Genomic DNA, 15,098 nt, shown 5'->3' with positions numbered 1-15,098 from the left:
TGTAGACTAGATTTGCTCCAAGGACAAGTATACAAATAATAATGACAATATTAATAGTTAAAATAAATATGAAAGATAAAAAACTATCAAATTAATTTATCTACATATTTGAAATTATAATGCAATATATACATCTAGTAATATTTAAAAATGTATAATTTAAAAATTCAATTTTAATTACTAACGATGTTAATCAAGCCTAGCTTTCTTCAGCTAACAAATAACAACCGTATACCGTATCGTCCTCTGAATACAACTTTATCCCGAGCAACTTTATCTGGAAAATCCATGGAAATCATCTAGCATCCACAAATGTTTACTTTTGTAAGCTAAGGAACGCATTCCGATAACTCATAGGAAGGGTATGCATCTACATTTGTTTCAAAAGTTGCAGCGGTTTATTTGAAAACTGTTGTTTTTAAGTAATGAGTATGAGTGAATATATGAAATATATACCGATGCAATAATAAGTCCTACAGTGTATCTATTGTATGTGCGTCTGACGTCTGGGCCTCAGCTGAGCTCAGCAAAGCTAGTGATTAAGAAATGCCAAACAAAAATTGATTGATTGATTGAACAATATTTTGATTGGTGGTAGAATATGTGTCTATTGTCTTCCCCATGTGAGAATGCAGCTCCCATTTGTCTGTATTATTGACTTGTTTGACTTAAAAATAAAATAATCTGTAGGCCCTATGACTTAATCTGTACTGTACACGAAGCAATATTCCTTACATTTAGCGCTTGCGCAGTTACGTTTAATCGGTCTCCGCCTCATTTGAATTACCCGCCCGCGCCCCGCCCACGAATCAACGTTCTTGTTCCTTCTGATTGGATGTAAAAGACCCGCCATTCGCTTAACGTTACAAATTTGAGTGCGACGAGAGAGCATACTATTTTCCGTTTTTTTCAATACCAAAATTGTGATATTTCAGTCAAACCCTCTATTTTTAATGATTTTTTCACTTAAGTATTTCACTTAAGTATTTCACTTAAGTATAAGTCTTACTTAACTAAGAAAAATTATCAAAAAAGTCATATTCAAGGTACAAACTTGATTCTTTTCCTGAAATGTCCGTTCACGTTTCGTTTGCATGTGTATGGAACGCCATGTGTGCGTCACCTATGTGTAAAGTGCGTCACCTGTTTAAAGCCTGAAATTTCAGTGTTTTTGGTATCCATTTTTGTATGATTGACAGCTAGGGCGTCAGAGCCGAAGTTTGCTTCCTTTGTTCGGTAATAATTCCGAACCATACAGCTGAGTGTCGTATGAAATCGTTCGCCGTGTTTACGTCTGATTGTGACTGCGTATATGTTGTACTTTGAACTGGTTGTGGTCAGCGTTCGTAGTATTTCCATGGTTACGCGTTTGCGCGGCCTGGCTTGGGGGAAACTGCCTGGCCTGGGGGAAATTGCCTGGCCTGGGGGAAACGGCAATATGATTTCGGCGTTTTGTAAAAACACACCAGGAACTAACTAAGCTCCGAAGGGTGCTCATCCGAGATTTGGTGGTCTCTATTCCTACATTAATTTCTTTGTCAAATAATAAGCACTTTGTCAAATAATTAAAGCACTCTGTCAAATAATTAAAGCACTCTGTCAAATAATTAAATGCAAATACAAGTCCGAAATGGAAAGTTGTAATATGACAATAAAATAACATATCAGTAATAGTTTCATAAATGAGAGGCAGGTTAGTATACTTGCTAACAAAACTGACAAATTTGATAAAAATGGTTAAATCTTGAGAGGATTTTGATCGTTTGACAGTATTATATAATTGAGTTTCCCAAATTATTTTCAGTAACAATGTTGCATTTTTTTTTTTTTTGGGGGGGGGGGGGTAAAAAAAATTAGTGGGGTTGGGGGCAGCTTTTTTTTTTTGGTAATTATTTGTTTAATATTTCTTTTTTGTATGTGTAGTATCATATTATTATCAATGTTATGCTTTCAGTCATCGCTTATTATATTCATAAATGTATATATATATCTCTCTCTCTTTCCGTCTCACTCTTTCGTCCCCCCTTCTCTCTCTCTCTCTTTTTCTCTCTTCCTCTCTTCCTCTCTTTCTCTCTCTTTATCATCACTCCAACTCTCCCTCCTCTACACCTCTCTCTTTCTCTGTCTTTTATTTAATAAAAATTTGAATTTGATCAATGACTTTTTAAATGTTTATCGGGGGTCTATGTTTGATTTTTTATTTATGTCATATTTTGTGTTATTTCAATTTAAATTGCAATTGTATGTTTGTGAAATGGATCGCAATTCAGCCATTGGCTGCGATGATTTTTCTAATAAGAACCATTTCTATTCTATTCTACTCTATGTATTCAAATATGTTATTCAGAGATGTCGGAGGGTATCATTAAATGTATAACTTATGTAAGTGCATACATCTTTGATGCGGTCATTCTTTTCCTGTTCAGTCCAATTTCATATTAGATCAGAGTGAGATGTGATGGAAAGGGGGTATGACATTGAGATAAATAATTAGAGAGAAAGAGAGAAGGAGAGAGAAAGAGAGAGAGCGGGGGGGGGGGGGGGGGGCCTTGTGTTGGATGTCAATTTTCAAAGCTCAAAAAAAAAACTATGCTCATTTTAAGAGGAAATTAAAGGAAAACCTAATACTTGACAGTCGGAGAAGTGAATGACATGTGATTGAAATTTGTATTCTTCTGCCGGTTCATACTTTTTCATTTTGTATATATTTATGTTTTCGTACGTTATAGAAATTCTACTAATTCATCATTATTTTCTTCTTCTTCCTCCTCCTCTTTTTCTTCTTCTCCTTCTTCCTTTTCTTCTTGTACTTATTATCATTTCTATCATCAGTTTCATGTTATTATTATTATCTTTAAAAGGTAATTCTTTTATTTTTCTTATCTGTCTGTAAATATGACTATTCTGTAAGGGACCCCACTGGAAATAAGCTCTCGTGGGTTATCCTGTTCAAGCTGACTTGTTGATTTGTTATTATTGTATAATGTTGTATGTTCGAAGCTTGTCGAATAAAACTCAATCAATCAATACATACATATACCTCCACACTCAGGCGCGGATCCAGAATTTCTTAGGGGGGGGGGGATTTGAAATTATGCAAGCCAAATATTGGTACGTAATGGTGACCCAGCAGTGGCGAAATGAGCAAAAACGTGTTATTGTTGATGTTTGTTGTTGGTGTTTTTTTTGTTTTTTGTTTTTTTGAGGGGGGGGGGGGTAGAAACGATCAACGTAACGTAAATTAGCGTGGGGTCTAGGGTCGAAGCCCCGGCGGGGGTCAAGGGGAGGAGCACACAGAAGCTCAGGGAATATAGGCTTTTAATTACGGTCAGATGAGCACATTTTGACTCCTCATTATTTTGTGACAAAGGCAGGTCACTATTCTTTTTTCCTTATTTAGGAATTTGCCATTTCCCAACACTCATAAAAAAATCTAGGAAAATCATGTCATTTTAGTAATATTTGTAAATCACCGGTATCGAATTAGAAATAAACCACGTTTGAATTATATTTTGGGGGCATCTGTCACCCCCTTCCCCAAGCCCAACCCCCCCCCCCCCCAATCTACACCTTAACTATCTTCTTTCTCTTTTTTTCTTTCCCTTTATCTCCTCTTTTTCCTTTCCCTCCTCTTTTTCCTTTCCCTTTCCTTCCTTCTCTCTTATTTTGTGATGGGGGGGGGGGGGGGGGGGGGAGGTAACAGCTGGGAGGCAAGGCCCTTTTGCCGCCCGATCTCCTTTCCCCTTTTTCTTTTCTTCTTCCTCTTCTTTCTTTCCCTTTCTCTCCTCTTTCCCTTCTTTCTCTCTCTCTCTCTCTCTCTTTTTGCGGGAGGGGGGGGGCGGCAAAGTCCGTTCGCCCTGGATCCGCGCCTGTCCGCACTCATTGAGTCATCTCTTTTGCTTTGTACAACTAATACATTTCCTAATTATGAGCAGCACAGCTCATTACGACAATCATGTCTAATGTTTATGAACTTGTTTTCCATTTTAATTGGTAAATTGATATTTAAATGTATTAATACATGTATGTATTTACATACATGTAGGAGCATCAGCTATCATGGCTTCAAGAAATCATGACACCCAGGTTGCGGGACGTGGACCCTGCTCCTGTGCAACCCACAAAATATGATAAAAATAACATATAATTATAGAATGTTGTACTGTAAAACATCATCATAAGAGAAAAGAGGTGGAGAGGAGGAGGGAGGGACAGAAAGTGTGAGAGAGAAACAGAGGGGATGAAGGAGAGACGAAGGGAGAAAGAGGAAGAGGCAGAGAGAGCAAAGAGAGAGAGAGAGAGAGAGAGATACAGACAGAGAGACAGGGGGTGGGAGTGAAATAGAAATAGAGAGGAAAGACCAGAACTGAAGAAGAAAAGGAAAATCTGAAAGTAGCAAGTTCAGATAGAGAAAAGGGATGAGAGAGTGAGAGGAAGGATAAAAGTACATGCAACATCAAAATATGAATGAATGGAAGAACCTGCTGTGCCAATCATCATGACAATTAATATTGCACATAATTAATCTCCTCCATTAGATTATGATTTTCATTTCGCCAATGCTAATTATAACACCAATGACTAGACTGCATTGCTTGAGCTGGCGAGGCACGCGCAGTTGAACTTTCCATGAACTCAAATCATGCCGCAATGCGCATAACTTGGCTCGCTTTCCCACGGTCATTAAACTTGCCGGTATTATCCGAAACCCGAAAAACCTAACCGAGGAATCGTTCGGAAAACCGAGGAGTCGATCGGACGCCCGAACGGAAGAGCAAAGTAGCCGCCCAAGTCAAACTAAGGTCAAGCTGATTTACGCATCAATTTTCTGATTGGATCAGCGCCCGGGGGCGTTACTTGGGATTTTTTTTGCTAGATTGATCACCCAATGGGTGCTCGTAAACTCATTGTACATGGATAAACGATATATTTGCTTCGTGCTGTATCTGTAGATAGTTTTTGATCTTGATCTTTCACTTTCAGTAGGGAGGCCAATGCCCAAATCTAACTTTTTAATTACTAATTTGTTTATACTAAAACTAAGATTAAAAGAAAGCATTTACTTTCACTAAGAAAATCCACCCATCTGCCGACTCCAGAAGTTCCATCAAATAGGAGATATCCAGCTCTTTTTATCCAGCTTCCTTCTACGCCTTTCCGTACGTAAGAGCCTTGAAACAATTATATTTCATGTCGCAAAGTTACGTTCATAATTAGACAGGCCCGAGGGACAAAGTTCATGATGAAGTTTAAAACTTCGCGCGAAAGTGCAATCACTCAACAGCGGCTAGCCTTGAATCTGTCGCACACGTACACACCTTCTTCTTCTTAGTTGATCCCTCCACCGACACAGGCAAGCCCCGATGCAGGCTGAAGTCCAGCCATCAATGTGCGAACGATTACATCTTCTACTACTACGAGCCGAAGACGATGGTTCAAAAATGAAGAATAGAATATATATAATTCATTGAAATTTACCTTAGATGTGTATTCCAATAATTTGATTTCCTCATGAGTATTCCTTATTATCAACGATCGAGAAGTTACGAGGTCCAATTAACATCCATCTTGCAGCGAACACAATCATAGCGCACATCCATGCATGCAACGTACGTGTACTAATATTTCTCTCACTCTCTCTCTCTCTCTCTCTCTCTCCCTTTCGCTATACGTAACATACACACTCACTAACCATGTATCATACAACACACATCTTCAAATCATGGCTTTCATTTCAATTCTCAATTGGAGTATAGACTGCTCACGTAGACTTTTTTTTTACTGAAATATCTTTTTTAACACTTCTCATACATTACTGCACGACACTCGTATCTAGTGCTGTGAGAATAAGGTACTAGGGTCTATAAATAAGACTACGCTTTACACAAGCTGACCGGAGCTCAGATTATGTCGCAATACCCTTTATTTTTGGCGCGAACAATGACGTCACTGTTCACTGTTTTCCTTCTCATTTTGAGATGGATGTAGCTATAGGGCTCAAACCAACGCAAGATTGACAGAAACATCGTACTCTATCTACTTTCGAATGTTCAGTTTGTAAAAATCTGTATTTAAAAAGATATAATCTTTTTTCTTTATATTTTCTAGTTGTTAAAAGTGGCAATTGTGAACATCTGAAATGTTGATCTCTATCAAAAGTTCTTTACTCAAAACGGATCCCATATTTTTAGGGTCTACCTTCTGCCAATGAGAAGGTTTTTAGTGAGCAAACCTCTACGCCCTCTAGGATTTTCTTAGTCGGTGGTGCGAGTGCGTCAAGGTTGTCTGCAACCACAATTATTGGATTAAAAAACGTCAAAATCTGCAAGATTGTCAACAAATGGGGAAAGACTGTTACAGATCCGTGATTATAGGTATGTTGTGAAATGTATAATTGTATTTTCTTTTCTTATTTTCTTCAGTTTTTATTTTTACATCATTTTTTTCCCTTTGCTAATTTTTTGAAGTGGGCGACGAGCGCACAAATCGTAGGTGTAGAAGCCTTACGCCCGGGCATTGGCCTCCCTACTTTCAGTTTCACACTCAGCTGTCACAGTTTCATATTTTTATTTTAAAAATAATTTCAATCAATTTTAATGCCTCGCGCCTATATCTCTCACTTTCCCTTTCTTTTCCTTTCTTCTTGCGCTTAGAAACAACTATTATTAGCGCTTTATAAATGTAATGTATTATTAATATTATTGTCACTTTGCTGTCACTTATTGTCAGACTGGAGTGTTCTGTATTAGTGATGGTTGATCATCTGATCATGCAGGGGACAGGTGGATTCAAGATGAGGGGTGTGCCCCCGTGCCTGTCCCTCTCTGGCACTGGGGGGGGGGGGGGGAGTTGAATGAAAAAATGAGAAAAAAATATTTATCAAAGAGGACTAACCATCATGAATAATATTTGTCCTTATAAAATAACTTATAGAGTAAAGGAGGGGGTAATCGACCATCTCCAGTTTTCGGCCGATCTGTTGGATGCATGGTAAAATCCCTTTAAAATACATCGCATAGAGTAAAGGAGGGGGTTTTCGGCCACTTTAGACAAAATCCTATTTTTTGGACTCTTTACTTCCTATTTATGATCATTTCTTGTTCAAATCAAGAAGCAAATATTATTATTATTTAAACTGAAAAAGAATCCCAGAAAAAAGATCACAAATTGCCATGACAATATTCATTTCAATTTTCACTGTTTTGGAGCCAGTTATCGACCTAGCGATTCAGTTTACGACCGCATGTACAAAGTCAATAGGAAGCGCGCGTGCGCGCCGTGCGTTTCCGCGCTGATCTATAGCACAAGCGGGCGGAGCAGGTATCCCACGCCGGAGCTCCCGGGTGCTCGCCTGGTCGAAGACTAGCACTGCAATGATCGGAAGTTGGAATCTGAATTAGACAGACATATCGTGTGTGCGTTGCGGGGTCCGGCTGCATTGATTTAATACATGCGATGAGATACTTTTGAGCTTGCGACTAACACAAAACCGGGCTCTAAATCTGAAAAATACTTGAAATAAAGCTCATTTTATGGTACCCATATTTCTTACATACACGCGTAACAAACTCGATTTTTCAGATTTGGGTAGCGGGACCGTCGATTACATCGCTAAAATGTGATATTTTAGGATATATTTTCCATTGCAAATGTGGTTCTTCAGTGACTCTGGCATGGTATGGTATGTGTGGGATATGTGATATGCTATTATGCGATGTATTTTAAAGGGTTTTTTACTATGCATCCAACGGATCGGCCAAAAACTGGAGCTGGTCGTTTACCCCCTCCTTTACTCTAATAGCACATCACATATCATGATATAATTGTCAAACACAAATTTTTTTATTACCGAGTATCTGAGATAAACTCTAGAGCACGCCTCGATTGGAAATAATTATTGCAAAATTGGCAATGTTGTTGACCTCTTGATTCTACATCACAAACGAAAGTATACTGGTGGATTTCAATTAGCAGAAGTGTAATAGCATTTTAGGACAAATTTTTTTACTTTTGTATTTTGCAGATACCATAAATGAAAGAGATGTAGCCTAACTAGCAAGTGAAGCAAACTCTTACTGATGACAAAGAAAACATGCCATGGCAGAAAATCCTAAGCGCCGCAGCCTTCGACAAGTTATCAACCAATCCATTGGTTCCAGTGTGAAAGAAAGCCTTAGTGAAGAAGTGCTAGATGAGAAAAGCTCTGTAGCTGAGGTACCACCGACTTCCACTAACAACACTGCTAGCAAGAGCAGCCGATCTTCAGGCAGAAGGCGCTCGCTTGAAGGAAACCAGATCTGCCCTGTGTGCGGGATTACTGTGAGACCCTCGGAAGTAGAGCAACATTTCCGCTCTGAGGTGCAGCAGATAGACAACATTGTCAGGCGTGGACGGGTCCAGAAGGATGCAGCAGTTTCTTACACCTTGTCCAAAGAGCAAGAGAGGGAAGATGGAAATGGAAGGAAGCGGATAATCAAACGCAAGCGTAGGAGGACCAGAAATGAGAGCGACAGTGAGACGTCATCATCCAGTGATGGTGACAGCGAGGGCAGTGTGGCGGTTGATCCTCAACTCTTATTACTAGATGTAAGGGCTAACAGGCATGCACGGGAGAGGAAGAAACAATTGCATGAAATTCCAGAGTGCAACCCTGACACTATGCTCTGTCCTGTATGCTTTGTTCCTCTAATAGGTGAGTAGATACCCCATTGACTGCAAAATGGGCAAGAATCAACAAAGTTGTGGCCATTAAAATATGATTCAATGTTATTTCAACGGTGTCAATCAGGTATCACAGATTTTTTGTAATTTGAATAAAACTAATTTTTGATATCTACAATGTGGTGGTAGAAATGTGAATACATTGTTTTCTTGACTCTTTTATAGTCAGGTTCTGAAATATTTCCTTCTCTTATTCAACTGTAGCTCCTATTAAATTTAGCATTTTGGGGCAACACGTTGAACAATTATTCCACTGACCATAAAACCATTTCAATATTGTCCTGGAAATAACATCGTCCTAATGACAAGCTAACATTTTCAGTGGACTTTTCTTTCAGAGGAATTTTCATTGGAACTATTGTGCACTGCTTTGTATGTTGTGAATCTTTTTAAAACATGGCCATTGTACTCTCTACATATTTCATTGATTGACTTTAACAATGCTCAAACGTGCTTTCCAATGTGGTTTGATTAAACAGGATCAGAAGTGGACAGAAATCGCCACGTGGAGAACTGCCTAACAGGCTGCCCTTCAACGGCACCTGCTACCAACGGAGCGGCAGAAGATGCAGTGGATGTAGACGGTGAAGGGCTGGGCGAGTATGCAGGAGGAGGAGGAGGAGGCAGTGGGGTGGTAGAGGAGGGAGAAGCAGCTGGTGATGATTCATATGATACCTATGAATGGATGGGGGAGACAAGGCTTAGAACTGTCAGCCTGGTGCCAGGGGGTTATCAAGGTTAGTGGTCCCATTATCATTTTTGATTTGGTTTGGGTTTTTTTTTTTTTTTTTTTTTTTTAAACATCGGCCAATACCACTAACTTGATGTTGGATCAGAGCATTTGAAGGGTGAGAGTTTTGGAGGACAAATTGATTTCTGCTGTTGAAATTGCCCCAGAAAGTTAAGTATGGTTTGCCAAGTTTGCACGATCAAATAAGACTGCGTGATGCTTTGACCACCAAGAGTTCTTGATGCAAAATCAAAGGATACAGCTTTTCTATGTCAAAAAGAAAAAAAGTAAAAACACTTAGTTTATTGTAAAATTTACTTTCCAATTTCTTTGAAACATAAAACTAATTATTACGGTATGTGGTTGTGTTGTCGATTGAGCCATTTAATTACAAATTTTAAAAATCTGTAGCCAACTGGCCCTTCGGTATGGAAACAATTACCCCTCCCTTTCCATCTAATTCTTTCAGTACTTTGAATGTAGAATGCATGTGCTGCCATTTTATCTTTTAAATAATTTAGAACATATAATATTTATACATGAACATTTGTAAGATATTCTACGTGTACATTTACTCTTTGTGTATTTTGAATTAGGTCTAGGATATCAGATTACATCATCGCGGAAATCCCAAGATGCGAATGATGAAGACGACATTGATCTTGATGTTGATGGTGACGAAACAGAGCAATTTGGCCCTCAGCAATATGCGGAGGAAGATGTCATGGCAAGGTGCCCCTCTAGATCATCTCAAGACACCGGCGATGTCGGCTACGAGGACCATGTCAACGATAACCTCCTCATCGAAGCATGCTTAGGTGCACAGTGCAATGGTGAAAGCGGGACGGAAACAGAGACTAAACACTCGGTGAAGAAGCATGTGGGTCTTCCGTCTGCTGGCATTCAGATCGTGGTGGAGAGTCTGAAGGCTCGTGTGAAGGAGTTGGAGGAGGAGAGCGGGAACGGGAGAGGGAGGTTAAAATGTCAGATCTGTATGGGTGCCTACAACACGCCCTTAGTTTCCATCCAGTGCTGGCATGTTCACTGTGAGGACTGCTGGTTAAAAACTTTGGTAAGAAAAACATTGCCTGCATTTGCTTTGTAGATTGGTTTCAAGAGGTCCATTGATATGATCATTATGTCACATCGTACTTATCCTGCTTACATGTGTTCCTGATCAACACCCAAAGCAAATCGTGCTTTAGATTCTCAAAGGGCAGTGCTGTGAATTGAAATTCAAAAACTTGTGACATCCATTATTTCTCTTCTTTTTTTGTTCGGGAAAGTTTTTGGTTGGTAGCATTGCCATTGTAATGAAAAAACGTGGGATAGTCTTGTTGGCTTTTATGAAAATACATATAAAGTATGAAAAAAATATTTTGCACAAGAGCACAACCTTTGAATGGAGGTAGCAGTGAGGAGGACCCACCAAAATTGTACCATGTGCACAACAGCAGTAAAGGCACAATTACCAAACTGATGATTGCTTATTTCTCTTTCTCTGTCTTTTACAGGCCTCCAAGAAACTTTGTCCTCAATGTCAGCTGATCACGGCCCCCTCACAGCTCCGCAAATTATACTTATGACCGGAAATAGTGCTTTTCAGGTGGAGAAGAAAGAGACTTTATGAGTTCTGGATTGAAATAAGAGCAAGATAATAGATTGTTTGATCTTCAGTATCACAATAAGTAGTGACTGTACTGGAGATGTATGTGTTTGAGGAAGAGAATCCCTGCAACCTATTTTGAGTCTGTATCCATCAATGGTTCACAGAGCTATGTCTCATGTCCTGCAACTGTTGATTTCTGGAAGTCTTTAGGTAAATTAAAAATCTTGTTTGAAAGTTTGAAATCTCAGTAAAATTAAATTGAAGCTATATATATACATGTATATATCTAGGTTTCAATAGACCTGTTAAGAAACATACACTATTCATGTATTCAAATTTAAGGATGTTTTTTCCCCGAGGATCTAGTGACGAAGTATTACATTAACCTGTTATCAATGAATGAATGACATACTTGGTCTGCCTGCATTACTTGATGGTATGTCGGGTAAGCCTCTGGCACAATTTCAGATTGTCAAGCACAACTTTTGTTTTAATAGTATGCCTGAAATTTGAATACATGTATGTTGGTAAGTGGGTCTACTGCAGAGGTTCTTGGTGGAATTTGCCAGCTGTCATACCATGGTAGGGCAGTCTCTCCGATTGCATTTTTATTTATTTATTTTGTATTTATTTCTGATATTTATACAGGGTGGTGGCACATATCACCAATTTGGTGGTCTTCCAAGAGGCCCCGTTTGGTAAGATTAAAACAAATAACACTCTGCAGCAAAAACAAAATAGATAAATACACAAGCTTATAAACAGGTGAAATACAAATTAATTGGTATCCCCATGAAATAACTGATCATTAAAGATGAAAGACTCCCAAAGCTAGGCTTGGTGGAGGGATGGAGAAACTGTATGTACTACATGCACATGAATGTATCCACATTTACTGGTAAACCATGCAAGACCAAAGCAAGGAACTGTAAACGGAATTCCTCTATTGCTTGAATACTGACCAAGTATCTCTTTTTTTCTTTTTTTCACAAACTTATTCACCCTCTTCATGATTAGCCCAATAATCATTTTCACTTTACATGGTTATGATACCTCATTGGTAATGAAGATTAGAAAAAAAAATATACTGGAAACTTATGAAGACCTTATTAGATACATACATTGTTTGTACATTTATTTCAAAATTATGATCCTTGGATATGAGGAAGGGCTCTTGCTTATGAAGTCAATTAGACTTTAAATGCTTGTAACCAAAAGGTGATACATGTATTTGTTGAAAAAATTCCTTCAATCTTCATTCTTTACTATCACTTTTTTCCCAGTCACTCTTAAGTGATCTTCTTCCTTCATTTTATGTTGGTATCTAGATTAATATACTAAATACAGATTGTTTCTATTCATGTTTTATTATTAAAGTGAAAAAGAATGTGATTCTTCAAAATATTGATTTTGTTGTCTGTTATGTCTGTGTATTTACATTCATGGCTTGATCCTCCATACCCAGCCTACATGCAAACAGGCCATATTCTTAAAAGGATGATATCTGTAATTTCTGTATGTTAGGAAAATGATGTCATTTGTCATAATAACTAAAGATGCAGGGAACTAACTTTTACCATTGGTGCGGTGCTTGCGCATGTCTCTGTTAACTTTATGCAAGTGTACATGTAGCTGGACCAATAACTTCTTCTATTTTTTATTCGTTATGACAATTAACATATGATTGTTTTGCTAACATAGGAATACATGTAACATCATTTTCATAATACCATCCCTGTAGTTAATACCATAATTTGAGGAGAAAAGGTAGTACAACACAAAATTAGCAAGTATTCATTTAAAGATGAAGTTGAGTTCTGGTCATGCGATTGCATTGTGAAAGAAACTGTGTGGAATCGATCAGAAAAGGTTGATCATCTAGCCTATAAGAATTGATGTGTACTGCAAGGTTCTGGAATCATCAAAATGATAAGAAATTTGACACAGTCTTGGTAAAGTTACAAGCACTGTACACAGAAATATGTATATGGGACTACATGAACATGTGGCATAAAAATTTGTCCCGATTTTTTCGCTGTTACACGTCATATTTAGAATATGAAGGCATTTGAAGGGCCATGCTTTTCAGGGAACATGTTTTATCTGATGTTCTTCCATACTTGCATAATAACAATGATAACGCTCACCAATTATTTTTCACCTCTTCCCAGAAGTCAACCTTCTCTTTAAGTGAAAGACATCCTAAACTTTGTTTATTATATGAAGCTCTAAGTGCCTAAATGGACTGCCACTTGGTAACGAAGTTCAATTTAAACTAAATGTATTGAAATGGAAGGGAGTAATTGATTTTATGATGACAGGACTCTTGTTAATTGATACGATTCCGGAATCAATGCTATCTTTACTGGATGAAGAAGTTAACACTTGGTGCTTCATTAATCAGTGGACTAAATTTATCCACTGTCATGGTTCAAACAGCATACTGGAGACATGATTACAAACATTACCGGATATTGTAATAAAAATGTTGATACATTTCAATTTGAGTTATTCAAATTGCATTTGGGGCAGGTAACCCAGTTTTCTTCCGAGAGCATTATTTGGTGGTACATCACTTTATTGATACTTAGGCAATGAAGGAACAGAGACAATATACAAATCTTTAAAATTAGCTTTAAAAAAATAAACATGGTAGCTAAGTAATGTATGTATCATACAGTACTCCGTATCACATCTATCAAACTACACATGTACTTCACATATTGCTGCAGCTCAAGAAAAAACAATACAAAAAAAGGACACCTCAAAGCACTCGAAGTAATTTATTAAGAATTTATTACATCATATCTCAACTCTAGAGTAAGAAATGAAAATTATATTTACCAGTAAAATGAATATTGTATTTATCTAAATATCTACACATACATCTTATAATACACAATATCTATGATAGATTAAGTATTGAAATAATTTAACATATTGACATATTTAGTACAAAACGCACCAAAATCATGTTGCAGTGCATCATTAAAATGAGTCTGTTCGACCTAAATGTACCTGGTTCACGTTTGTTCATTGGCATGTAATATATAACTATGCAGAGCATTATTACACAATGACATTTCAATGGGGGATGACGTAACAAAGGATACTGCCAGATGACATCAACAAATGCTATACCTTCATCTCGATGGCACTGTGAATCGGTGCATTACAGGACTTCATATTGACAGAAAGCTCTGTTTTTATTTATTTTGTTTACTATGTTTCCTTCTCTGCTTGTTTTAAACAGAAATTTAGGGAGTCCTTCCTGGGAAGGAAAGGCGAGACTGAAAACAGTCCGATATTTTCAAGACTGGATGAGATTACAATGGTCGCAACGGGCAGGGAGTCCGCTGGGATGTTGTGTTAAAAGTACTCCCCTTTATCTAAATGGAATTGCAGTATTATTGTAAAACGTATTATAAATGGAAGGAATCTGAGAAGCCATGCAACTCATGTACAAAATAAAGGGGGGGGGGGGATACATTTTATTACAAGTACACCTGTAGTTAAACAAACGAGGAACATTTCATAACTGGTTCTTATTTCATAAATATCACATACAAATAGTTACCAAGAAATATATGATTTATTTAGTGATGGATAAAACTTACATGAACAAATATATGAATGCACATACAACTTATGGCTCTTGAAACAATATTTGGAACATAAGCAACATACATCATCAATATCATGTTAATGTACACTGCTAAAGCCATGATAGAGATGACTAAACAATCACACACTCAAATGAAATTATTTTAAAAACAGTTATGCATTTAACTTAATTTGGGCTAAGGTGTAAATCAATTCAAATGGTCTTGAATGACAGATAATGATGAAAATCAATGCTATTAGAAGTGAAAAATAAAAGAACATATGTGGATAACAAATATAGTCATTTTCTTTAATCCATCGTAAATGCTATTTGAAAACAAGTACCCGATACTGGAGAAAAATGCTTTACACACTTGCAGTCAAAAATAATATTCCAGACGTTTTTTGTCTTTATCAGTGAAAGATAGATTTATG

The 15,098-nt window shown here is 37.6% G+C and overlaps 1 protein-coding gene across 1 annotated transcript; it reads left to right on the top strand.

Moving 5' to 3' along the window:
- The first annotated feature begins 245 nt into the window (after window positions 1-245).
- LOC579084 (E3 ubiquitin-protein ligase Rnf220) lies at window positions 246-11,290 on the top strand. Its single transcript, XM_011681365.2, has 5 exons — window positions 246-362; window positions 8,024-8,692; window positions 9,201-9,458; window positions 10,048-10,523; window positions 10,966-11,290. Exons 2-5 carry the CDS (start codon window positions 8,098-8,100, stop codon window positions 11,035-11,037), a joined length of 1,401 nt encoding a protein of 466 aa, XP_011679667.2. The 5' UTR covers window positions 246-362; window positions 8,024-8,097; the 3' UTR covers window positions 11,038-11,290.
- The last annotated feature ends 3,808 nt before the right edge of the window (window positions 11,291-15,098 follow it).

This window comes from Strongylocentrotus purpuratus, unplaced genomic scaffold (genome assembly GCF_000002235.5).
Source record: "Strongylocentrotus purpuratus isolate Spur 01 unplaced genomic scaffold, Spur_5.0 spur5_contig_817, whole genome shotgun sequence".
NCBI classification, from domain to species: domain Eukaryota; kingdom Metazoa; phylum Echinodermata; class Echinoidea; order Camarodonta; family Strongylocentrotidae; genus Strongylocentrotus; species Strongylocentrotus purpuratus.
This window is presented reverse-complemented; position numbering and strand designations above follow the sequence as displayed.